The following is a 26,917-nucleotide window of genomic DNA, read 5'->3' on the forward strand; positions in this document are numbered from 1 at the left end:
ACGTAAACGATGTAAAAAAATGCGCCGGGCGCACGTACGTTTCTGAATCGGCGTATCTAGCTCATTTGCATATTCTGCGCCGAACTCAACGGAAGCGCCACCTAGCGGCCAGCGTAAATATGCACCCTAAGATACGACGGCGTAGGAGACTTACGCCGCTCGTATCTTAGCCTAATTTAGGCGTATCTGGTTTCCAGAATACGCTTAAATTTACGACGGCGTAGATTCAGAGTTACGACGGCGTATCTACTGATACGCCGGCGTAACTGTATCTGAATCTAGCTAATAGGCATCCCCCCGTTCTGCCTCTCCGTGACACTATGGCGGGTTCCGCGATCACAGAATACGCGGCCGGCACCCACAATGCCCCCATTTAAAGGGGACGTACCCGCACGCCCATTTGTGCAGCCGTGCCATTGTGCTGACGTATATCGTCGTGCGCTGGACGTCAAGCGGTTACGTTTGTGCAAAGAGTCAATATTTGCATAAACTTTTTCAAGACCTCTGCAATTCCCCCTGGCATGCCGTCAATACACTTCTGAGCCACATCCTGACTGGTGGCCGAGCAGGAACAAAAATTGTCTCTGGACAGCCGCACTCTGAACAAATTGTAGCCTTCCTTAACCACTTAACCCCCGGACCATATTGCTGGTCAAAGACCAGAGCACTTTTTGCGATTCAGCACTGCGTCTCTTTAACTGACAATTGCGCGGTCGTGCGACGTGGCTCCCAAACAAAATTGGCGTCCTTTTTCCCCCACGAATAGAGCTTTCTTTTGGTGGTATTTGATCACCTCTGCGGTTTTTAGTTTTTGCGCTATAAACAAAAATAGAGCGACAATTTTGAAAAAAAATGCAATATTTTTTACTTTTTGCTATATTAAATATCCCCCAAAAATATATTAAAAAAAAGTTTTTTCCTCAGTTTAGGCCGATACGTATTCTTCTACCTATTTTTGGTAAAAAAAATCACAATAGTGTTTATCGGTTGGTTTGCCCAAAATGTATAGTGTTTACAAAATAGGGGATAGTTTTATTGCATTTTTATAAAACATTTTTTTACTACTAATGCGATTTTTTTCGTGACTGCGAAATTATGGACAATTTTGACACATTTTTGGGACCATTTTCATTTTCACAGCAAAAAATGCATTTAAAATGCATTGTTTACTGTGGAAATGACAGTTGCAATTTGGGAGTTAACCACAAGGGGGGCGCTGAAGGGGTTATGTGTGACCTCATGTGTGTTTACAACTGTAGGGGGGTGTGGCTGTAGGTGTGACGTCATTGATTGTGATTCCCTATATTAGGGAATACACAATCGATGTCAGCGCCACAGTGAAGAACGGGGAAGCTGTGTTTACACACAGCTCTCCCCGTTCTTCAGCTCCGGGGACCGATCGCAGGACTCCAGTGGCGATCGGGTCCGCGAGTCCGGCGGCCGCGGTCACGGAGCTTCGGACCGGGTCGCGGGCGCGCGCGGCGACCCACCTCTGGGCTTTATACAATAACGTACAGGTATGTGATTGTGCCCAGCGGTGCCATTCTGCCGACGTATATCGGCGTTAGGCGGTCTTTACGTGGTTAAAAGAAGGACAGCACTACAAGTCACAGCAAAATTAAATAAAAACATGACTGCTGACGCGTTTCGCACTGAAACTAGTGCTTAGTCATAGCTGACTGGTGGCCGCCCATTCTTGCATAATCAATGCTTGGAGTTTGTCAGATTGGATTGCAAAGCAGTGTAGAGGCATTATTATTTTGCCAGAATATACGGTACATTATTGCACTTTTTTTCACTGTTTTTTATTTAGTAGATCTATTGATTGTTTTCTTTATGAAAAGGGTTTAATTGAGAAGTCACTCAACTGTCTTCATCTCATCTTTTTATTGCAGAGAATATCGGAGACACTAGAGGTGTCACACCGAGACCGACTACTATACAGAATATAACGACTCCGCAGTGTGATCATTGTCCAAAAAAGACCGAACACCCCACCACACATCGTACCACTGTGCTACCCACTGATCATACCACACATCGTACCACTGTGCTACCCACTGATCATACCACACATCGTACCACTGTGCTACACACTGATCATACCACACATCGTACCACTGTGCTACCCACCGATCATACCGCACATCGTACCACTGTGCTACCCACCGATCATACCACACATCGTACCACTGTGCTACCCACCGATCATACCGCACATCGTACCACTGTGCTACCCACCGATCATACCACACAGGAACCTTCTTCCGCCACCTCTCCCACAGGATATGTCTTAGTTGGCATATCAGGAGTCTGTCTCAGAATAAAGGCAACTTTTAAGTTAATTCTGAACTCCACCAAAATGACAAATGTAAGTTAGTCCTGAGTATAGTATCTAGACGTTGTAAAGGTCTGAGAAGACCATGCCAATGAAGAACATCAAATCCAACTCCACGTGTTTGCATTGTCCCATCGAAACCCATTATCAGATCAATGACTATATGATATCCTGTTCAGAATTCAGAGATAGGACTGTCAGCGAAGGGCACGAGGCATAAATCTTGGGCCGGATTCAGGTAGCCCAGCGTAATGATGTGCGGGTGTAACGTATCTCCGATACGTTACGCCGCCGTAAATTAGGGCGCAAGTTCCGTATTCAGAAACAACTTGCACCCTAAGTTACGGAGGCGTAACGTATGTGCTCCGGCGTAAGCCCGCCTAATTCAAATTTGGATGATGTGGGCGTGTTTTATATAAATTTAGTGTGACCCCACGTATTTGACGTTCTTTACGAAAGGCGCATGCACCGTTCGTAAAAGAATCCCAGTGCGCATGCTCGAAATTCCACCGCAAATCGCCAATGCTTTAGACGTGAACGTAACTTACGTACAGCCCTATTCGCGAACGACTTACGCAAACAACGTACAAATTTCAAAATTCAACGCGGGAACGACGCCTCATAATAGCAGGAGCAACCTTACGCCGAAAAAGCCTAATGTAAACGACGTAAAAAAATAGCGCCGGGCGTATGTACATTTGTGAATCGGCGTATCTACCTAATTAGCATATTCCTTGTGTAAATCGACGGAAGCACCACCTAGCGGCCAGCGTAAATATGCAGCCTTAGGCCCCATACACACGAGAGGATTTATCCGCAGATACGGTCCAGCGGACCGTATCCGCGGATAAATCCTCTCGAGGATTTCAGAAGATTTCTATGCGATGGCGTGTACACACAATCGCATTGAAATCCGCGCTGAAATCCTCTGGCGATGACGTGTCGCGCCGTCGCCGCTATTATGACGCGGCGACGGGCGCGACGCTGTCATATAAGGAATTCCACGCATGCGTCAAATCATTACGACGCGTGCGGGGAATCCCTTTGGATGGATGGATCCGGTAAGTCTGTACAGACGAGCGGATCCATCCATGGGATCCGATTCCAGCAGATGGATTTGTTGTGCATGTCAGCAAATATCCGATCTGCTGGAATCCATCCCAGAGGAGATTTCTCCGCGGAAACAGATCCGCTGGCGTGTACACACCATAGGATCTATCCGCAGAAACCCATTCGCTGGGATTTATCTGCGGATGGATTCTATCGTGTGTATGGGGCCTAAGATACGACGGTATAAGACACTTACTTTCATTGAACAATAAAAGAGGATTGCTCAGAGCTGGATTAACTCTGTGTGGCAAGACTGGGCACAGACCAGAGCTTTTTTTCTCAGAAAATAGGTGCAGGAACTCAACCACGACCCCGTTCAGATTTCACAAACAGTAGAAGGGTCTTAATGGGGCATTAAATACCAGGATTGTATTACATACAGAGTGTAGAGTTCAGGGGGGGGGGGGGTTACACACAGAGTGCAGAGCTGTCACTTGTAAAAACAGAAACCAGACTTTTGTGTTTACAAGTAATTGTGGTGAGCAGGCACCAAAGGATCTGAGCCAAAGGTGGTGGAACTCAGTTCCCCCGAGTTCCCCCTGAAAAAAGCCCTGGCACAGACAATAGGAAATCTTATATCTGTACATTGTGGCATAAAAAAATAAATTAAATAAATAAGGGGCCAGATTCTCGTAGAATGGCGTATCTCTTGCGGCGGCGTAACGTATCCGATTTACGTTACGCCGCTGCAACTTACACGGGCAAGTGCTGTATTCTCAAAGCACTTGCTCAGTAAGTTGCGGCGGCGTAGCGTAAATCAGCCGGCGTAAGCCCGCCTAATTCAAATGTGGAAGGGGGGGCGTGTTTTATGACCCGACGTGATTGACGTTTTTCACGAACGGCGCATGCGCCGTCCGTGGAAATCTCCCAGTGTGCATTGCTCCTAATACGCCGCAAGGACTTATTGGTTTTGACGTGGACGTAAATTACGTCCAGCCCCATTCACGAACGAGTTACGCAAACAACGTAACTTTTTTAAATTTTGACGCGGGAACGACGGCCATACTTAACATTGACTGCGCCTCATATAGCAGGGGCAACTATACGCCGGGAAAAGCCTAACGTAAACGTTGTAACTTTACTGCGTCGGGCGCGCGTACGTTCGGGAATTTGCGTATCTAGCTAATTTGCATACTCAACGCGGAATTCGACGGAAGCGACACCTAGCGGTCAAAAAAAAATAATACATTTTAGATCCGACGGCGTAAGAGACTTATACCTGTCGGATCTAATGGATATCTATGCGTAACTGATTCTAAGAATCAGTCGCATAGATACGACGTGTCAGATTAGGACTTACGACGGCGTACATGGCTCTGCGTCGTCGTAAGTCCTTTAAGAATCTGGGCCATGGTGTCTGTCGAATGTTCTAAGAAGATTCGATGGAGCAGCTAAACTGTACGACGCCGCAATCATACATTTCCCACCTACAAGCTATAGAAGAATTCTAATGTTGTATGACACTAGTAATAATTATATTTATGAATTATTATTACTAGTCAACCAACATTCAAATTCTTCTATAGCCTATGGGCCGAGCATTTGACCAAAAATTTACGATTTCGGCGTCGTACAGTTTAGCTGCTTGTCGAATCTTCTTAGAACTTTCACACCATAACACCATAAGCCTTCAATGACAGATTCGACATTTGTATGTTTTTCGCTGCTTCGTCGAATCTTCGTCGTTCATGTTGAGTAGCAATCATAAGTGAAAGTAAGTTGGCTGTACGTGTGTACTTAGTTCTAGCTATTTTACTGCTCCTCCTCTTTGGTTACTAGTGTTGCTCACGAATATTCGTATTGCGAATATTCGGCTCGAATATGGCATATTCGAGTATTCGCGATATATTTCGAATTTCGCGGTGAATATTCGCAATTCCGAATATTCGCATTTTTTCAATTTGATTTTTAAAACAGATCACATCCTATCGACGTCTAAAAGCATTGCTGGTATGATTAGAGACCCTGGGCCGAGTAGCTAAGCTGAGGCGATCCTTTTATGTTGCCAAATTGAAAAAAAAAAATTGCGATTTTTCGCTATTGCGAATGCGAAAATGATTGCGAATTTTCGATAACTGTGGTAGGAGAACTCTGATTGTCTCTGATGCAAAAGGGGAGGGCTTTGTGTATGTGTATGTTATGAATATTTGTATGTTTGATATTATTTTTTTTTGTAAGAAGGAAAAAATTGCGCATACCTTAAAAAAAGGGGAGAATACAGCAGCAACTCAAAAATGTTATACAACATAATTTAATACAAGACAGAAAATGGAGTCGCTCTACAAGAATAAAAAACATGTCTAGTGACAAGACATGTGGGCAAATTATAAAATAAGCAAGCGCAAATAACTTGTGAAATACACAGTGAAACAAATATATAAAGAAATATAGTCCCAATAATAGAAAAATAATCTTTCATAAAAATGTCTTTGATATGTGAAGTGAAAAAAAGTCCAAAGCATGCAGCATGAACGTGTTCAATCTTCAAGGTGTTTGATTGACAAATGGCTGTGACAGATGGATAGAGTAAAGAATCACCACCAATGCAAAACACTTTTTATTTTCTATTGTAAAATATCAAGAATATTCTGAGCCAATCAGAGTGCTCCTTCCGCATTTGCCGAATATTCGCAATTATTTTGTATTGTAAAATATCAAGAATATTCTGAGCCAATCAGAGTGCTCCTTCTGCATTTGCCGAATATTCGCAATTATTTTGTATTGTAAAATATCAAGAATATTCTGAGCCAATCAGAGTGCTCCTTCCGCATTTGCCGAATATTCGCAATTATTTTGTATTGTAAAATATCACGAATATTCTGAGCCAATCAGAGTGCTCCTTCCGCATTTGCCGAATATTCGCAATTATTTTGTATTGTAAAATATCAAGAATATTCTGAGCCAATCAGAGTGCTCCTTCCGCATTTGCCGAATATTCGCAATTATTTTGTATTGTAAAATATCACGAATATTCTGAGCCAATCAGAGTGCTCCTACAGCATTTGCCGAATATTCGCAATTATTTTGTATTGTAAAATATCAAGAATATTCTGAGCCAATCAGAGTGCTCCTTCCGCATTTGCCGAATATTCGCAATTATTTTGTATTGTAAAATATCACGAATATTCTGAGCCAATCAGAGTGCTCCTACAGCATTTGTCGAAATTGCGCAGTAAATATCGCATTCGCATGTTGCGATATTTCGATAAAATATCACGAATATTCTGAGCCAATCAGAGCGCTCCTCCAGCATTTCTCGAAATTGCGCAATAAATATCGCATTCGCATGTTGCGATATTTCGATAAAATATCACGAATATTCTGAGCCAATCAGAGTGCTCCTACCGCAGTTATCAAAAAATCGCAATTATTTTCGCATTCGCAATAGCGAAAAATCGCAATCATTTAATTTCGATAAAATATCACGAATATTCGAATTTAGCGAATATATCTCGAATATTCGAATATATATTCGAGATATATTGCGAAATCGAATATGGCATATTCTGCTCAACACTATTGGTTACAATCAGCCAATAACATTCATCATCATCATTATTTTAATTTTAAGACCCCCATCCAATTCCAGCAGCAATCTTTTCTCTCTATAATGTTGAATCTTTCCTCTCTATGTAGAATAATCTTGGACTAATAGAGTTAGGTTAGGCACATTCGACCTCAGGTTCGATAGATACAGATTGCTATTGTCACCGTCATGTTGAATCTCCTATCTATATCGAACTTTTGTCGCAACGAAAACGAAAATAAAGCATTTATGTTTATGTCGGATCTTTCGGGTTTCGGATTCTGCGCTTTCGTTATCATTTGTTAAAACGATAATGAAAATATCAGAAATTCGTAATAAAAAGCATTCGGACGAAAACTAATGCACATGTCTATTAGGCACTAGGAGTGAGTGAGAAACGTATATAGCGCAACACATGCGAACTGAATCGCCTCTGGGCGCTTGGTATCCATTCCCTGAGTAAACTTTTTTGCCCTCAGAAGAGATGGGTTTTGATTTTTCTTCTGAAGTAGTTCACCTCTAATCGGATGCTGGTTGGTAGAGCGTTCCAAAGTCTAGGTCCTTGGACTGCAAATCTTTGTTCTCCTTTGGACTTTGGGTATCTGGAATAGATTTTGGTTGGTGGATCGCAGAACGCGATTGGTGTTGTGAGCTTTTAGTTTTTCGCATAGATATTGGGGGGCACGTTACGCCGACGTAAGTGCAAATGTGCGCCGGCGTATGTGTGCGGCAGACCCACGAACCAACATGCGCTAAAAACAGGCTACACCCCGCCGACGTAGCTTGCACACGCCGGCGTAGGGTGGGCGCACATAAGGGCTGGGCGCATGGTGCCGCTTCCATTGATTAGCCATTCAAACATGCAAATGAGGGAAATACGCCGATTCACGAACGTGCGTGCGCCCGGCGCATGCTACGCAAGATGCGCGTAAGTTGTACGTCCGGCGTTAAGTTATTCCCCATAATTGAGGTGCAACCCGGCAACAGACATGCACAGGCCTGCACCAGGGAACACAAGCCGGCGTATTGTGTGTTGGACGTGTGTCTGGCTGGGCGTACGTTATGGTGCAGCGTTGGGAGCACACGGTGTTTGCTCTACGGCGGCGTAATGTGCGCCTTGCTCTCTGTGAATCTGGGCCATTGTCTTTTCCTCTAAGGCCCCGTACTCACGACCAAACATGTCTGCTGAAACTGGTCCGCGGACCAGTTTCAGCAGACATGTTTGGCCGTGTGTAGGCCCCGAGCGGACCATTTTCGGGCGGATCGGACAGGTTTCCAGCGGACAACTGTTTCCTGGACTTGCTTTAAAACAGTCCGCTGGAAACCTGTCCACCCGGACATGTACGGTCGTCTGTACAGACCTACCGTACATGTCCTGCCGCCCGCCATCCCTCGCATGCGTCGAATGACTCCGCGGACTGGTTTCATCGGACATGTCTGCTCGTGAGTACTCGGCCTAAGACAAAGACCTGCCAGAGGGTAAAGACGTCAGAGACAGAGCAGAGTTTGGGGGGCGGGGGGATACAATGAACATGTCTTATTTAATAGAGAGAATGGCAGTTCTGTTAATTTACTTTTTCTGTTCAGCTTAAAGCGGAGTTCCGGTCACAATTTCACTTTTTAAATATAAATACCCCTGTAATACACAAGCTTAATGTATTCTAGTAAAGTTAGTCTGTAAACTAAGGTCCATTTTGTTAGGTTGTTACAGCATTTAGACACTTTATAAAATAGAAATTGACTGGGGCCATCTTAAGTGTGGGCATCATGAAGCCAGACTGTATGACTTTCTGGATTTCAGCCTTGCAGATCTCGCACATGCTCAGTGCTGCACAAGCAGTGTAATAGGTTTCAGATCAGGTTTCAATAGCAACGGGAGTGTCAGAGAAAGTTGACACTTCAGACTCCTGGAAAGTTACACCCACTACATTCCCAGGAGTCTGTGCGGTGTAGGTTAGGAAGCTTAAGCACCTAGGTGCAGGAAGAGGGAAGATTAACTATTCTGCCTAGCAACAACACTTTGAAGGCATCTAAAAAAAAAAAAAAAAATTCTTAAAGGACTAATGACATTTTTTTAAAACTACTGATGTAATGTTATATTTATGGGTGGAACTCCACTTTAAAATAAATCCTCGCACTATAAATGTTAAGCCTCATACACACGATCCAACTATATGGCCATAATGGTCTGATGGACGTCGTGTTGTGTCGGATAATCCATGTGTACGCTCCATCAGACAATTGTTGGCTGAATAAACGACAACAAAAGCTCGCTGTTCATGCTCACCAACTTTTGGGCAATAAATGTGTTACGTCGGTTTATCCGATCGTGTGTACGCAAGTTGGTCCAACTAAAATCCAAAGTACAAACGCGCATGCTCAGAACCAATGTTAAAGTGGAGTTTCCATTCCAATTTTTTTTTTATATTATTGTGCTCATTAGACCTAAAAAAGAAACATTTTTTGTTTACTCATCTGGAAATGCCTGTTGCTATGCGGTCCCACGAAATTTGCCTTTGGAATCACCTAGGATCCGGACATCATCTCCCTCTAATGCTCCTGGGAAATGTGTGTCATCATTTCCCAGGATGCCGTGCGCTACCCAATTATCACTCCCCATCCAAGACTTCCAGGAAGTAAGTGCTTGTGGGCTTCACAATGCCCACAAGCAAAATTACAACGGTGTGGACCATCTTTTTTGAATAACTATGCGGATCGTCGGCGGATTGTAAAATAGTAAGTGACCGGATTTATATTATGATACGTGGATTCAGATAGGTTTACGCCGGCGTATCAGTAGATACGCCAGCGTAACTCTGAATCGACGCCGTTGTAAATTTAAGCGTATTCTGGAAACCAGATATGCTTAAATTAAGCTAAGATACGAGCAGCGTAAGTCTCCTACGCCGTCGTATCTTAGGGTGCATATTTACGCTGGCCACTAGGTGGCGCTTCCGTTGAGTTCGGCGTAGAATATGCAAATGATTAGATACGCCGATTCACGAATGTACGTGCGCCCGTCGCAATTAGTTACGTTGTTTACGTTAGAGATACGCCGGCGTAAAGATAAAGCTGCTCCTTAGGTGGCGCATTCCCATGCAAGGTATGGACGTCGGAACAGGCCTATCTTTTTACGTAGTTTGCATAAGTCGTACGCAAATTGGGCTGGACGTAATTTACGTTCACGTCGGAACGGCGTACTTTGGAGCAATGCACACTGGGATATGTCCACGGACGGCGCATGCGCCGTTCGTAAAAAACGTCAATCACGTCGGGTCACGAGTAGTTTACATAAAACACGGCCCCCTCATCCTCATTTGAATTAGGCGCGCTTACACAAGCCCATTCACGCTACGCCTCCGTAACTTAGGAGGCAAGTGCTTTGTGAATACAGCACTTGCCTCTCTGACTTACGGCGGCGTATCGTAAATACGATACGCTACGCTGCCTCAAAGATGCGCCCATCTACCTGAATCTAGCTATAAAAACGCAGGATGAAAGGACATATATTTAAAAAATGCTAATTGTGGTTGGAACCCCGCTTTAAACAACAGCCAACAATAGCAGAAGTTGCCCAAAGGGTGGCGGTAAAGAGCTGAAAAAACACGTGGTTTGGTGAATGTTGGCTAAAAAATGTTCACGGCCAACGCCCTTTGGACCAAAATCCACGGAAAAGTTGGTTGGAAGTCCGATCGTGTGTACGAGGCTTTAGACAGAAAGCAATAAAAGCATTTTAAGCTATCACTCCGGTCAATCTCGCACTGATCCTTGTGTTCTTTGTGTTCTTCAGATGACGATCCCATCACCTCCAATCACAGAGGCCATTGCGATTTGTGATGACGGCATAGCAGAGCTGATATTAGCATTTCCAGAAGGAGATCTTAGCCTGGTGTTCATAGAGGTATGGAGGACACAGACTGGGGAGGGATGTAATGGGTAGATGGGACATGGGAGAGGGGAATATGTTTAAAGAATTACAGACTGTTCTCTGAGTACAGAGGTGATGATAGACAGTTGTCATGGAAAGCCGTTTATAATAGGAGGAGTTTTTTGATTTCCAGATATCAGACATTATAAGATGGACAGTTTGGTACTTAGTATCCTGAAGTGAAATGTTCTATTCGTGGAATATTTTTGTACTTTTGTTTGCAGAACAAGAAGAACAACTCTTTTCACCTGGGGGCCATTGAAGTGTGGATGATAGATGAAGGTAATATGCCTAATACAACCGTAAACTGCCAAGATTGTGTTCAAATGTGATAAACCAAGTTACAAGGTCACTCCACCAAAAACTGATCATTAATGCCACGTACACACGGTCGGACATTTAAACGGGCTAACCCCCATTGGAATTTCTGATGGAAAAATAGAAAACATGCTCTCCATCAAAATTCCGACAGAAAAAGTCTGATGGAGCATACACACGGTCGGGATATCCGATGAAAAGCTCCCATCGGACCTTTTCCATCGGAAATTCTGACCGTGTGGACCTCGGCATTAGAGTTTGTTAGATGCTGGAGAGTTACCGGCGCTTAGGGCTCATTTACACTTGCTTTGACTTTAACACACATTAACCACTTGCCGCCCGCCAATGACAGATTGACGGCGGCAAAGTGGTTGCTTAATCCTGACTGGATGTCATATGACGTCCTCAGGATATTGAGCCGCTGCGCGCCCCCGGGGGCACGCATCGCGTCGATCGTTGTTGCGGGGTGTCAGTCTGACACCCCGCAACATCGATCTAGGTAAAGTGTCTCTTACGGAGACACTTTACCACATGATCAGCCGTGTCCGATCACTCGGCAGGTTCTCTATTTTTCTCGTTGAGATTCTGGACAGTTTTCTTGATGAGAAACCTCAAAGCCTCGTACACACGCTCGGTTTACTCTGCAAGAAAGCTCTGCCAGCAGTTTTCTTGCTGGTTTTTGCTGAGAAAACCGTGTGTGTGTACGAGGCTTAACTGCTCTGCACATCATAAGGATTTCCCACCACTCCTTCACTAGGTTTCTGGGTCTTCACCCTTCTGGGGCCCTGATTCTAAAAAAAAAGGTGGAATTATCCTGGTGACATCATTGACCAAATATGGCCACGGCATGGCCTATCTTTTTCACTTCCTATCATTAACAAATTACATACAAATTACTTAGCACCATAAATTGATAATTAGTTATATATCCATTACTGAGAGGTGGGTAGGGGGTGGAACCAAGAAATGGTGCTCGGATGTGGGCAGGGGATGGAACCAAGGAATGGTGCTCAGAGGTGGGTATGAAGTGGAACCAAGGAATGGCGCTCGGAGGTGGGTAGGGAGTGGAACCAGAGAATGCTGCTCAGAGGTGAGTAGGGGTGGAATCAAGGAATGGTGCTCTGAGGTGGGTAATGTGTGGAACCAAAGAATGGTGCTCAGAGGTGGGTAGGGGGTGGAATCAAGGAATGGTGCTCTGAGGTGGGTAATGTGTGAAACCAAAGAATGGTGCTCAGAGGTGAGTAGGGGGTGGATTCAAGGAATGGTGCTCGGAGGTGTGTAGGGGGTGGACACAAGAGGTGACTCGGATGGAGGGAGTTCCTGCACCTATTCACTGAGAAAAAAAGCCCTGCTGACATCTATAGCATTTTTGCTATTGTGACCTGGGAACTGTTTGCCATTCCTTCACAGATCAATCCTACTTCCCTTGTTGGATACTGAGATCATGGTGTACCGTGTTTCCCTGAAAATAAGACCTACCCCGAAAATAAGACCTAACGTTATTTTCCAGGAGGGCTGCAATATAAGCCCTACCCCGAAAATAAGCCCTAGTTTAAAATGCTTGTAACATCCTATAATCCACTCTATTACAGTATTATATAATGTACAATATGTGTGTTTCTGAGAAACAATATAATTGCGGGGAAGAGAGGTCCGGCGGGTCACAGAAGCGTAGAGCGGAGATATAACAAAGGTATTTAACACAATTACTGTATTTATTGGCGTATAACACTCACTTTTTTACCCTGAAAATAGAGAGTAAAAAGTGCCTGCATGTTATACAAAGGGGGCTTTGGAAAGTTTTTTCCCTGAAACTTCCCTCTTAAAGTTAGGGTGCGTGTTATACGCCTGTGCATGTTATACGCCGATAAATACAGTATATTACAGAAACACACACATTGTACATTATATACTCCTGTAACAGAGTGGATTATAGGATTTTACAAGCATTTTAACGCGGTTCACACTGGAGATTCCTATCAGGCAGGGAGAGAGAGGGGGAGAGAAGACGGCACATTACATGGTAAGACCTACCCCGAAAATAAGCCCTACTGTGTGTTGCCAAAATTAATATAAGACCCGGGCTTATTTTCGGGGAAACACGGTATGTATGGGGATGAAGGCATGTTTGTTGCCTCTGCCAGTCTGTGGTGACAACATTGTCATATTTTATTATTGAAATGGTGAAGGTGTTTCATGTTCTTATATAGTGTATATTTTCCAATAAAGAATTTTCAATTTTTCATTATTCCGCATTAATCCTCTTTGATGATTCACTTGAGGATTTGTAGTCTTCTTAATTATATTCCTTGGGGTGGATTCAGTAAGCAATTGCGTCTGCGTATCCATAGTTACGCAGCGCAATTGCTTAGTTGCGCCGGCGTAACGACATTTCTGTATTCAGAAAGCTGGTTACGCCGACTGCAGCCTAAGATATGACTGGCATAAGGCTCTTATGCCGTCGTATCGTAGGCTGCATTCTTACGATGGCCGCTAGGTGGCGTTCCCGTAGTGGTCAGCGTAGAGTATGCAAATTGCATACTCACGCCGATTCACAACCGTACACGCGCCCTGCGTACGCATTTTACGTTGTTTGTGTTTCGTCGGTTTCTGCGTAAGGCTGCTCCTGCTATTAGCAGGGGCAGCCAATGCTAAGTATACCCGTTGTTCCCGCGTCGCGATTTTTAAAAATTACGTTGTTTGCGTAAGTGAATCGTGAATGGCGCTGGACGCCATTTACTTTCACGTTGAATCAAATGACGTCCTTTCCCGACGGAGCATGCGTACTACGTTCGGCGCGGGAACGCGCCTAATTTAAATGATCCACGCCCCCTACGGGATCATTTAAATTACGCGCGCTTACGCCGGCCATTTTTACGGAGCGCCCGCGCAAATTACTGCTTCGTGAATGAAGCGTAGCGCACGTGATTTACGGAGGCGTAGCGTTAAAACGGTACGCTGCGCCTCCATAAGAGGGCGCAAATCTACCTGCTTGTAAATTAGTCTAGGCAGTTCCAGCACTGTTCACTCTGTATACAAGCTCTAGCCATGACCAACCCTACTGTCTTTGTCCAGCCCCCCCCGACCACACATCATTTATCTTTCAAAACTTGCCAGTCATGCTCAGATGTGAACTTTCTATCTTTCTTTGCTTTACAGAGGGGCCCTTCATATTCGCCTATGAGTCAATAGAAGCCTTGGTTACCCCACTTGGACATTCAATAACCCGCAAAGAAGTGATGTTTAGGGTTAGTCCCATAGTGAGCGTCGTGCTCATGGATTTCAAGGCTCAGGGCTTTGAACTGGATCGGGACAATATCAGAAGAGGTAAGCCACACTAGGGTGACGATATCGACACTCATTATGTAGCATTCTATCTGCATCTTTCAGTCATTGCGATCATTGTGTATCTCCTCATTATAGAGAGGATCACCAAACTGCAGAGTTGTCTTATCAAGTTGTTTGTCACATTTTTCTTTTTTTTTAATGGATTGACAACTTTATTTGGTTTACATTATTATTCTTATGTCGGGCATTTTCTGATGCAGTGTTTGGGCCCTGGCCTTCTCACTTCAAAACTAAACCCCAGGGGAAAAATGTACCCTTGCACTGTGCCCCCCGTCTCAGCATTGGGTATTTATTTGTGTAGTGGCCTGCTACTTTTTAGCTGGCGCTGCTTTAAATTTAGAGGGTAGTCTGAGGGTTAGTTGACTCAGACTGTATGATTTTTCACCAAATTTGGGCCTCTGTTCCAGCCATGGCTGTACTGTGAGTGACCACTATTGTTGTCTCGGGTGCCATTACCACCCCAGGCCGAGGGTAGCAGCAGTCAGGTCAAGGTGTTTTGGGTGTTCCCCATCGGCAGCCAATCAGTGGGGATTGATCGTTCCTCTGTTCATGCTGGGGAGGAGTACTTAAGGGACAGACGTCATTAGTTCAGGGTCGTGGTCGATCCTGGGTCTGTCATCCCACCACCCCCAGTGTGTGGCCCTCTTGGCCGGGGATGTGTGTTCAAGTGTTCCTGGCTCCGGGACCACGTTGGTCAGGAGTTGTGATTTACTAAGTAGGCCCGGTAGTCAGACTGGGACTACGTTTGCAGAGTGGTCCTGAGCTGTCCGTCCCGAGGGAGGAAGCCACTTGATGAAGAACCTATCTTGGAGAGCACCGAGCACAAGGCTGGTATCTCAAGAGAGGCCTTGAACTTCATCGAAGGCCGCACCATTACTGAAAGGCTGAATGATGGTCGCCTGTCAGTTCTAAGTTCACAAGAAGTTGATCGGGAAAGATCCCAGTGCTGAATCCTGTGCTGAGAGGATTTTGGACCGAACATGTCTCCATTTTGAGAAGGTCTGTGGCAGAGACTTTACCAAAATTTCCGTGCACCATCCTGGCTGCTGGGCTTCTGAGAGAGGTCTATCCGAGTGCACAATACCCACTCTGGCTAGAGTGGCGACGGAAGCTGTGTCGCTGGAAGCAGGAGTGTTTCCGGACAGAAGTTGTGCACCTGAACCTATTACCTGTTACCCTTCCACCTCTTCAACTACTACTTGTATTCTTTTACCAAGTTCAGCAAATAAATCAAAGAAAAAGAAGTCAAAAGTGTGGACATTGAACTTTTTCTCAGCTCTCATCTGATACCCTAGACGGCAAGAAAATAGAGGTACAGTACATGTTGCCGAGAATGTGTTTCTAGCACGACAGCATCGCGCTGATTCTCGGCGACATGGTGCCGACATCTCGCACTCGCTGGAATAGACAAAGCACATTCCAGCGAGCGCATCATAGAAGCGACGGGGATCCGACTTGGATTCCCGCCAATTTAAGCTGCAGCATTTGGTATGCATTCCTGAGAGGGAAAACTCCACGCCAATTTTTAAATAAAAAACTGACATGGGTTCCCCCCCCAGGAGCATACCAGGCCCTTAGGTCTGGTATGGTTTGTAAGGAGACCCCCCTACGCCGAAAAACCGACGTAGGGGGTCCCCCTACAATCTATACCAGACCTGTATACAAAGCACGCTACCCGGCCGGCCAGGAAAGGAGTGGGGACGAGCGAGCGCCCCCCCTCCTGAACCGTACCAGGCCTCATGCCCTCAACATGGGGGGTTGGGTGATCTGGGGCAGGGGGGCGCACTGCGGGGCCCCCCCACCCCAGAGCACCCTGTCCCCATGTTGATAAGGACAGGGCCTCTTCCCGACAACCCTGGCCGTTGGTTGTCGGGGTCTGCGGGTGGGGGGCTTATCGGAATCTGGGAGCCCCCTCAAATAAGGGGGCCCCCAGATACCGGCCCCCCACCCTAAGTGAATGGATTTTTTGGCGTAGGGGGGGTCTCCTTACAACCCATACCAGACCTAAGGGCCTGGTATGCTCCTGGGGGGGGGAACCCATGTCGGATTTTTATTTAAAAATTGGCGTGGAGTTCTCCCTCTCAGGAATGCATACCAAATGCCGCAGCTAGAATTGGCGGGAATCCAAGTCGGATCCCCGTCGCTTCTATGACGGCTTTGTCTCTATCGCGGCAAGCCAGCTCGGCGCTGGCTCCCGCGATGGGGCTCATAGGTGGTCAATTTCGCCGAGAAAGGGAGCGAGATTGACACAACATTGCGGTCACCTACTGTAACATGCCGCCCAAAACAATCCAGCAGCTCCTCTGGGGGTAGTGCTACATGTGTTTTGCCTAGGGGATGATGATACATTTGTCTTAAAAAGAGAAATAAGAGAGACTAGGCTCTCTCAAGAATGATGGGACTTTAATTTGAGATAATATGTCTGTTATTAAGCCGAGCACACAAAACAAAATTCTTTCAGAAAATATAAATTTATTAAATAGTATAATTTAAAAATAGCACAATCAAATTACATATTTAGACAATGAGTAGATGCTTGATGCACAAAATGAGATGCTTGATTATGCAGGGAGCCAACATGTTTCGCAATGTGCTTCTTCAGAGCACTGCATCCACCTATGATTTCATCTGGTCTATAAAATCGGTCGACTTAAGCAAATCATCGCACAGGCCTCACCATTGCTGGAAACCCACCTGTGGCTATTGACCTGGTGGCCTATTGGCTGATTCGCGAGATGACGTAATATTACGTGATCTCGCGCAGCCGAGCCGACCTGCCGCCGTATAACGGCGGCAGCTGGTCGGCAAGCGGTTAACTAAACGCTTATAGACGCAAACGCTGTAAAACGCTGCTAAACGCGGCTGCAATCGTGGCAAAACAGGCGTTTCTAAACACCGGTTTCAGCTTTTAAAAAAAAATTGTTCAGCAGAGTTTGCACCGGCATCCCGTGTACATGGGGCCACGTAACATGGGTTTGATCAATCAATGTACCCCTCATTGCTCTAGAAGTTTGTATTAGAATGAATAGGAAATGTTTTTATTTTTTTATTGCAAAATATGTGTAAAAGAAAATCCCAAATGGTATATTTCTTATTTTGTGATCCTCTAACACTTTACCCTGACACTTTTGCAGATGATGAATCCACATTTATTATCTATGGTAAGTAACGTATCAGATTTTTTATTTATTTTTTCAAATTCAAAACATTACGACATTCGCATCAAACATACAGTATCTACAAGTTTTGCTTCTTTTTTTGTCTTTGGTACCAGTATTCTGTTGACTCAAAAGTCAAAATTATTTGCTCTGAGATGGGGCCTGCAGATCGTCTAGTGTAAAAAAAAAAAAAAAATCGAATACAGCTGTAATGCCGTGTACACACGGTCGGAATTTCCGACAAGAAAAGTTCGATGTGAGCTTTTGGTTGGAAATACCGACCGTGTGTACGCTCCATCTGACTTTTTCTGTCGGAATTTCCGACAACAAAAATTTGAGAGCTGGTTCTCAATTTTTTTTCCGACAAGAAAAGTTCTTGTCGGAAATTCCGATCTTCTGTATGCAATTCCGACGCACAAAAAAACACGCATGCTCTCAATCAAATCGACGCATGCTTGGAATTATTGACCTTCATTTTTCTAGGCTCGTTACAGTGTTGTACATCACCGTGTTCTTGGTGGTCAGAATTTTGTGTTTTGTATGCAACACAAGTTTGAGCCTTCAGAAAAAAATTCACAGGCTAAAATGGATAATTGGTTTTACCCATTCATCAATAATCCTACTACAATTATCAATCAATTATTGTTCCATAACCCATGTCCACTGCTTAACCACTTAAGCCCCGGACCATTATGCAGGTTAAGGAACTTTGCGGTTCGGCACTGCGTCGCTTTAACTGACAATTGCGCGGTCGTGCGACGTGGCTTCCAAACAAATTTGGCGTCCTTTTTTCCCCACAAATAGAGCTTTCTTTTGGTGGTATTTGATCACCTATGCGGTTTTTTTTTTTTTTTTGGAAAAAAATAAAAATAAAGCGACAATTTTGAAAAAAAATCTATATTTTTTACTTTTTGCTATAATAAATATCCCCAAAAAAGATATAACATTTTTTTTCCCTAAGTTTAGGCCGATACGTATTCTTCTACCTATTTTTAGTAAAAAAAAAATCGCAATAAGCGTTTATCGGTTGGTTTGCGCAAAATTTATAGCGTTTACAAAATAGGGGATAGTTTTATGGCATTTTTATTATTATTTTTTTTTTACTACTAATGGCGGAAATCAGCATTTTTTTTCGTGACTGCGACATTATGGCGGACACATCGGACACTGTTGACACATTTTTGGGACAATTGTCATTTTCACAGCGAAAAGTGCTATAAAAATGCACTGATTACTGTGAAAATGACAATTGCAGTTTAGGAGTTAACCACTAGGGGGCACTGTAGGGCTTACGTGTGACCTCATATGTGTTTCTAACTGTAGGGGGGCGGGGCTGGACGTGTGACGTCATTGGATCGTCTTTCCCTATTTCAGGGAACAGACGATCACTGACATTGCCACAATGAAGAACGGGGAAGGTGTGTTTACACACACCTCTCCCCGTTCTTCAGCTCCTGTGACCGATCGCGGGACACCGGCGTCGATCGGGTCCGCGGGTCCCGCAGGCACGGTCACGGAGCTTCAGACCGGGTTCGCCGCCGGCGGCGCGCTCGTGACCCCACGGCTGGGCTCTTAAAGAGGACGTACAGGTACGTGATTGTGCCCAGCCGCGCCATTCTGCGTATATCGGCGTGAAGGGGTCTGGAGCTGCGATGATGCATGCGTGTGGGAGCCGCCGGTCACGGCATGACCTCCTTTAGAAAGTGCACCTGCGCCGTTGTCTATGGCACATGTGGTGTAGACATTGGCGCCCATCATTATTGTACCCCGGTTTAGGAGATTTTTCGAGCACCTACAGGTAAGCCTTAATATACAGTAGGATGACCTGTAGGGAAAAGTGGTTGTACAGGGTGTACAACCACTTTAAAGTGGATGTAAACCCAATTCATGAAATTTGAGCTGGGCACATATATCTGCAGTATTTCGCTATCTATCTTCAAAGTCCCATTGCTCTCTCCTGAACTGTTCCTCTGTTATCAGCCTGAGAACTCCTGACAAATTCTCAGACACATCAGATAAAGGCAGCCTGAAATTTCTGTCCGGGGAGGTTGCTATAAATAGATTAGCAAGGAGCTGGCTCTGTTACAAAACACCTCGGAAGCCCCATACACACTATCCGTTTTCCTAATGGTTTTCTCTTCAGGTTTACCAAAACCATGTAGTACAAGGACCTGCCTGATTGCATTCAAATTGAAACGCTTAAGGTTTGACCTCATATTAGATGGTTTTGGTAAACCTGAAGAGAAAACCATCAGGAAAACTGATAGTGTGTATGGGGCTTGAGAGTCTCTGGCCTCGTACACACGACCGAGAAACTTGACGGATGAAATACATCGAGTTCCTCGTCGAGTTCCTTGTTAGGCTTGTCGAGGAACTCGACAAGCTTGCTTTGCGTACACACTGTAAAGCCAAAATCTCCTCGTTCTTAAACGCGGTGACATACAACACATACAACGGCAGGGGAAGTTCGATTCCACTGGCTAAACTCTTGGGGCTGCTTTTGCTAATTTCATGTGTTTGCGTGTTAAATAAAAGTTTGGTAAGAGACGATTTGCACTTTTCAGTCTGTTACAGCTTTAAAAATGTGTTATCTCCATTACAAATGCTACTTTTACTCCCGTCTCATACTTTAATCTGAGCAAGCGCGGGTTTCATAGCATACAGACATCCGAGTTTCTCGTTGAAAACCAGCCCGACGAGGATCTCGACGAGCCAAATCAGACTCCCGTCGAGAAAATAGAGAACTTGCTCTCTTTTTGGCTCGTCAAGGTTCTCGACAGTTTCCTCAACGAAAATGTACACACGACCGGTTTCCTCGGCAAAAAAATATCTCCCAGCAAGGTTCTTGCTGTTTTTTGCCGAGAAACTCGGTCGTGTGTACGAGGCCTCTGCCTATGATGAGAGGGGGTGTGTGCCTTTCCTCCAATCAGCAATTGTATCTATCTTGGCTGTATGCCCAGACACCACACTAGGTGTTAAACAGGAAGAGAAAATTTCCTAACACAATCTGAACTTTCTAAACAGTATATAAATGTGAAGACAGCAAATGAACATATAAAACTTATGTAGGGAGATTTGGTTCATCCCTGTGTATCATCTGAGGCTGTTCACTTCACTGGGTGTATGGAGGGTTTACATCCACTTTAACCACTTCCCATCCCGCCCATAGTCAAATTACATCCTCAGGAGGGATCTTCCATCATGGGCGGGCATCATATGACGTCCTGGGCTTCCCAGCCATCTAGGAGCCTGGTGCGCATGCCTGGCAGTCGCGATGTCCACCGGGCACCTGCGATTACCGTTAACACAGCAGGAGCGTGGATCTGTGTGTGTAAACAGATCCACGTCCACGTGTGTTCCCAGTACAGAGGAACGCCGAATGGTCTCCTCCCCTTGTGAGTCCCCTCCCCCTACTGTTAGAATCACTCCCTAGGTAACACAATTAACCCCTTGATTGCCCCCTTGTGTTAACCCCTTCCCTGCCAGAAAAGAAAAGATCAGTGGCCCGGATTCAGATAGAGATACGACGGCGTATCTCCTGATACGCCGTCGTATCTCTGAGTTCCAGACGGTCGGATCTATGCGGCTGATTCATAGAATCAGGTTCTGTATAGATCTCCCTAAGATCCGACAGGTGTAAGTGACTTCCACCGTCGGATCTTAGGCTGCAAATCCAGGCCGGCCGCTAGGTGGCGTTTCGTTTTTTACACGCGACAAATATGCAAATGAGGATATCCGCTGATTCAGAAACGAACGCCCGCCCGTCGCTTTTTTTTACGTTGCTTGCGTTCGGCTTTCTCCGGCGTATAGTTACCCCTGCTATGTGAGGGGTATCCTATCTTAAGTATGGCCGTCTTTCCCGCGCCGAGTTTTGAATTTTTATGTCGTTTGCGTAAGTCTATCCAGAAAAGAGCTGGACGCAAGTTACGCTCACGCCGAAACCAATGACGTCCTAGCGACGTGATTTGGAGCAATGCACGCTGGGCAAATTTGCGGACGGCGCATGCGCTGTTCGATCGGCGCGGGGACGCGCCTGATTTAAATTGTAGACGCCCCCTAGCCGCGGAATTCAAATTCCGCCGGGGGATTTACGATACGCCGCCGCAAGTTTTGAGGTAAGTGCTTTCTGAATTAAGCACTTGCCTCAAAAACTTCCGCCGGCGGATCGTAAATCAGATAGGTTACGCGGATCTAAAGATCCGCTAACCTATCTGAATCCGGTCCAGTGTATCTAGTTTTTTTTTTTTTCATGTTGATTATGTTGTTTTGTTTTCCAGATAGCCGTGCAGCAATTTATCAGGCGATAAGTATTTCCAGCAGGCACTGGAGTGTGACCATTCTTGCCCCATCAATCTATACTGTTGTGTTCCTTGTGGCTCTTCCTCTCAATATCATGGCGATCGTCGTATTCCTGATGAAGGTGAAGGTCAAGACGCCAACTACGGTCTACATGCTGAACCTCGCTGCCGCAGACGTCCTCCTCATTAGCACACTGCCTTTTTATATTGTCTACAGATTCTTGAGATCTAACTGGATCTTCGGGGAAGGAATGTGTCGCTTTGTTACAACTGCATTTTACTGTAACATGTACTGCTCCGTCCTGCTCATGACAAGTATCAGCGTCGACCGTTTCCTGGCCGTAGTCTTCCCAATGCGGTCCGTATCCTGGCGCAAAGTTTCCCGAGCCTGGGTGGCGTGCGGTGTCATCTGGGTCATCTCATTGGCCAGCACCGTGCCTCTTCTCATAAGAGAACAAACCATGGTATTTCCTATGCTAAATAACACAATGTGCCATGATATTCAGCATTTTGGGGTTTATTTTTTTTTCAATTTTCAGTATTTCCGCACTGTTTTCTCACTTTTTAATTTCTTACCGTTATTCATTACAACTTTTTGTTATGTTGGAATTATCTGCAGTCTCAGCAGATCCAAATTTGATCGCACCCATAAGAGATCCCGGGCTATCCGTCTATCCGTGGTTGTTCTGTGTGTGTTTGTCCTTTGCTTTGGCCCCACCAATGTCATCTATTTAATTCACTACAAGCAGGTGATTGATAATTATGATTTCTCTCTGTATATTGCCTATATCCTCTCTTCCAGTTTTAGCAGTATAAATTGTTGTCTGGATCCTCTTATCTATTATTTTGCTTCCTCTGAGTGTCAGAAATACGTCTACAGCTTGCTGCGCTGGAAGAAAGGTTATCCCTCAAGAGCAGAAGAAAAGTGGACCCCTGTACACAAAGAGCAGTCACTGGAGAGAACATATTTTGTTCAGTTTGCTAAGAGTGGAATCGTTATTTAACCACTTCAACGACCGCCGCATTTACATATACGTCCACAGAATGGCATGTACAGGCAGATGGGCGTACCCATACGTCCCTGCCTAGACGTGGGTCGGGGGTCCGATCGGTACCCCCCCCCCCCCCTCCGGTACATGCGGCGGTCGGAAAATCGTCTGGGAGCAATCCGGGATGAAGGGGCGGCTATTCGTTTCTAGACACCCCCTCGCGATCGTTCCCCGGAGCTGAAGAACGGGGAGAGCCGTATGTAAACACGGCTTCCCCGTGCTTCACTGTGGTGGCTGCATCGATCGAGTGATCCCTTTTATAGGGAGACACAATCGATGATGTCAGACCTACAGCCACACCCCCATACAGTTGTAAACACACACTAGGTGAAACATAACTCCTTCAGCGCCCCCTGTGGTTAACTCCCAAACTGCAACTGTCATTTTCACAATAAACAATGCAATTTAAATGCATTTTTTGCTGTGAAAATGACAATGGTCCCAAAAATGTGTCAAAATTGTCCGAAGTGTCCGCCATAATGTCGCAGTCACGAAAAAAATCGCTGATCGCCGCCATTAGTAGTAAAAAAAAAAATAATAAAAATGCAATAAAACTATCCCCTATTTTGTAAACGCTATAAATTTTGCGCAAACCAACCAATAAACGCTTATTGAGATTTTTTTTTGTACTTTATATGTTTTTTTGTTTTTTTATTTTCTTTACATAAAACAGCATATGGAAAGGCACAGGGCAAATACACTGCCAAAAACAAACATGAATACAATCCTCTTGACAAAAAAAATACATACATATTCGCTCTGGACCCTCCCATAAACTCCCTCACTAAATCTTCCCACTCTAACCCTTTTCTTAGTCCTCACTCTCTCTCACAGAGACAAGTGATGCATCTGCCCTTTCCCACCCCCCCCCCCCCCCCCCCCAAAAAGGCGAGAGAAAAAAAAAAGAGAAAAAAAAAAATAAAAGAAAAAAAGATAAAAGAGGGGGAGAGAGAAGGGGAACCCCATCCTCTCCCTCCCTTAAATCCACAGGAAAGTCGGTTTATCCTTCATATTATATTTTACACTAGCTGAATACCCGGCGTTGCCCGGTCTTCCTATCTTAACCTTTTGGGGAGGAAAATCATAGTAATATAAATATACCCATCTTTTATATAAGGGTGTAGGTAAGGATTAATGTAACTGTCATATATTTTTATTTGGCATATAAGTAATATGTGTACCAGGTATTATTGAAATATCTCCAGGCGTACAGAAGTTATGTGGGAACCAGGCCCGTCGGAACAGGACAAGCAAAGCAAGCAATTGCTGGGGGCCCCGAGCTGGCCGGGGGCCCCCAAGCAGGGCTGTTGCCCCGATTATGTGATTAATAGCCCAGCGTCTCTTATCGGGTGCTGTGTGTCATTATAGAAGGGAGAGAATCGCTCGCTATTCTAACTGCAGGGGAGGCTTCCGCCTTTAATTCACACCCCTGCTCTCTCATTGGCTCCAGAGAAGCTGAATTTGTGGCGCCAAATCTGAGTCCTGAGCAGGAGAGGAGCTGGCTGGAGGGATGGGAAATGTCAGCGCTGACAACTAGCGCTCATTGGACACCGAGTTGAGCGAGGGAGGAGACCCAGGAGCCTGGACATTGTCACTGCTCATATGGACAAGTGAGGAGCAGGCAGCGAGCTGTACAGAAAGGAGAAACTCGATCTCTTCCATGCTTGTGTGTGTGTGTCAGGCAGTACCCGAGTCTCCCCCCCTCCTCCCCTCCCGGGGGGAGGACAGAGCAAGCAGGACAGCACAGTGGCGATCATTGCTATCTATAAAGAAGACACCGGAGCTCCCCAAAGCAAGATAACAGGACGGATGGCAGACTGCATTCTTCTCCTGTGAGTCACACTTGTTCTGCCTTCCACACTGTATAGATCTGTACTTTAAACTTGTCCTGTACCTCAGCAGGGCAGGCATGGTGAAAGTGAAAGTACAATTCTTGAATATGTTAGAAATATAATGGGATTTTTCAGGTACTACATACATAGATGCATTTTTCCAAATTAATTATTTTTAATATATGTGTATGTAGAATATCTCTGTAGCACCTCGAAAGTCCCAGTATATTTCTAACATATTCATGAATTTGCACAAAAACGGCAAAGGATGTGGTGCAGTAATACAGCCCCTCTCCAGGAAATTAGGATAAAGTCCATTCTTGCAGTGTGGGGGGGAGGAGGGAAGCCTCTTTCACCTACCTGTTTCCATGCTCTCTCCCTCCACTGTGACCCCAGCCTTGTCACATACCATAAAGTAACGATGACACTGTATGTTATGATGACCCCTGTACCGTGTCCGCAGCCTCTGACCCCTGTACCGTGTCTGCAGCCTCTGACCCCTGTACCGTGTCCGCAGCCTCTGACCCCTGTACCGTGTCCGCAGCCTCTGACCCCTGTACCGTGTCCGCAGCCTCTGACCCCTGTACCGTGTCCGCAGCCTCTGACCCCTGTACCGTGTCCGCAGCCTCTGACCCCTGTACCGTGTCCGCAGCCTCTGACCCCTGTACCGTGTCCGCAGCCTCTGACCCCTGTACCGTGTCCGCAGCCTCTGACCCCTGTACCATGTCCGCAGCCTTTGCAATGTGTGTGTATATATGTGTGAAAATATATATATGTATGTGTGTGTGTATTATATACATGCGTATGACTTTTTTACTTCGCTGCTATGGGCTCTAGCCCCACATCTTTTGTAGACCTAGCAACGCCCCTGCCTGCAGTACTGCTGCCTCTCTCGCCACTTCCCCTTCCTTGTAGCATGGCCGAGCTCCTCTTCCTTCCTCCTGTCAGTCCAGCCGGGTACCGCGCGGTACAGAAGATTCAGTTTCCTGTTTCTGGCCATACTGACAGGAAGTGCACACTGAGTGCTCACTTCCTTTCAGTCCAGCCGGGAACAGGAAACTGAATCTTCTGCCGCGTGGTACGGTGGGGGGTGGAGTAAAAAGAACATAGGGAGGAAGGGAGAACTCAAAAAGCAGTATTTGCACTGAACTTAAACTGTATCGCTGTAGGCTTTGCGGGGGGGGGGGGGGGGGCCTCCATATCCATTTTGCTTGGAGCCCCCAAATTCCTTCAAACGGCCCTGGTGGGAACATACATTTCCCATTGATTTGCATGGGACTTTAAACAAAAACCCCGACCCTCACAAATGGAGGTAGTTAAGGGATAAATTAACTATCCTATAGTTTAAGTGGACATATAAGTAACATGTGACCAAGTGTTATCGAAATATCTACAGCCGTTTGGAAGTTATGAAGTAACATGTATTTCCCATAGAGTTGAATGGGACTTTAAAGGAAAACCCTGACCATGGCAAATGGGGGTGGGTAAGGGTTAAACCACCTATCCTATGTTTGTTACTGACATATAAGTAACATGTGTGCCAAGTTTCATGTTAATATCTTTAGCCGTTTGGACGTGATGCTGGAACATACATACATACACACACACACACGTTGAGTTTTATATATATAGATTATAATTCCCTGCGCGTATCCGATTCTTCATTAATCAGGTTCAGTCATTAATCTTTTCCCCTCATCTGAATTTTTAAACAAATTCCAGCTCTTCCACGTTTCTTTGTATTGTTTATTTTTACCCTTAGCTGAGAGAACTAGGTCTTCCATAGCTTCTATATCTCTAACTCTATTTATCCACTCTAAAACTGTTGGTGGCGTAGTATCCCTCCACCGTAGGGGTATACCTGCTTTAGCTGCATTCACCAAATGGCACAGTACTGAGTTCCGATAAGTCTGAACTGGGATCTCAGATAGGTGAAGTAGGAAAAAAGCGGGATCATTGGGTATTTTTAACTCAGAATTTTTTTTGCAAGATTCTCATAATTGACAACCAAT

The 26,917-nt window shown here is 45.2% G+C and overlaps 1 protein-coding gene across 1 annotated transcript; it reads left to right on the forward strand.

Moving 5' to 3' along the window:
* Positions 1-1,899: 1,899 nt before the first annotated feature.
* On the forward strand, positions 1,900-23,082 carry LOC120930988 (proteinase-activated receptor 1-like). Its single transcript, XM_040342118.1, has 6 exons — positions 1,900-2,371; positions 10,765-10,875; positions 11,127-11,184; positions 14,380-14,547; positions 17,703-17,729; positions 22,004-23,082. Exons 1-6 carry the CDS (start codon positions 2,363-2,365, stop codon positions 23,026-23,028), a joined length of 1,398 nt encoding a protein of 465 aa, XP_040198052.1. The 5' UTR covers positions 1,900-2,362; the 3' UTR covers positions 23,029-23,082.
* The last annotated feature ends 3,835 nt before the right edge of the window (positions 23,083-26,917 follow it).

The sequence above is a fragment of the Rana temporaria genome, chromosome 3 (genome assembly GCF_905171775.1).
Source record: "Rana temporaria chromosome 3, aRanTem1.1, whole genome shotgun sequence".
Lineage (NCBI taxonomy): Eukaryota > Metazoa > Chordata > Amphibia > Anura > Ranidae > Rana > Rana temporaria.

Coding starts and splice junctions, on each gene's coding strand:
- LOC120930988 (XM_040342118.1), top strand. Junction 10,876..11,126: donor TTAGCCTGGTGTTCATAGAG/GTATGGAGGACA, acceptor TTTTGTTTGCAG/AACAAGAAGAACAACTCTTT. Junction 14,548..17,702: donor TCGGGACAATATCAGAAGAG/GTAAGCCACACT, acceptor ACACTTTTGCAG/ATGATGAATCCACATTTATT.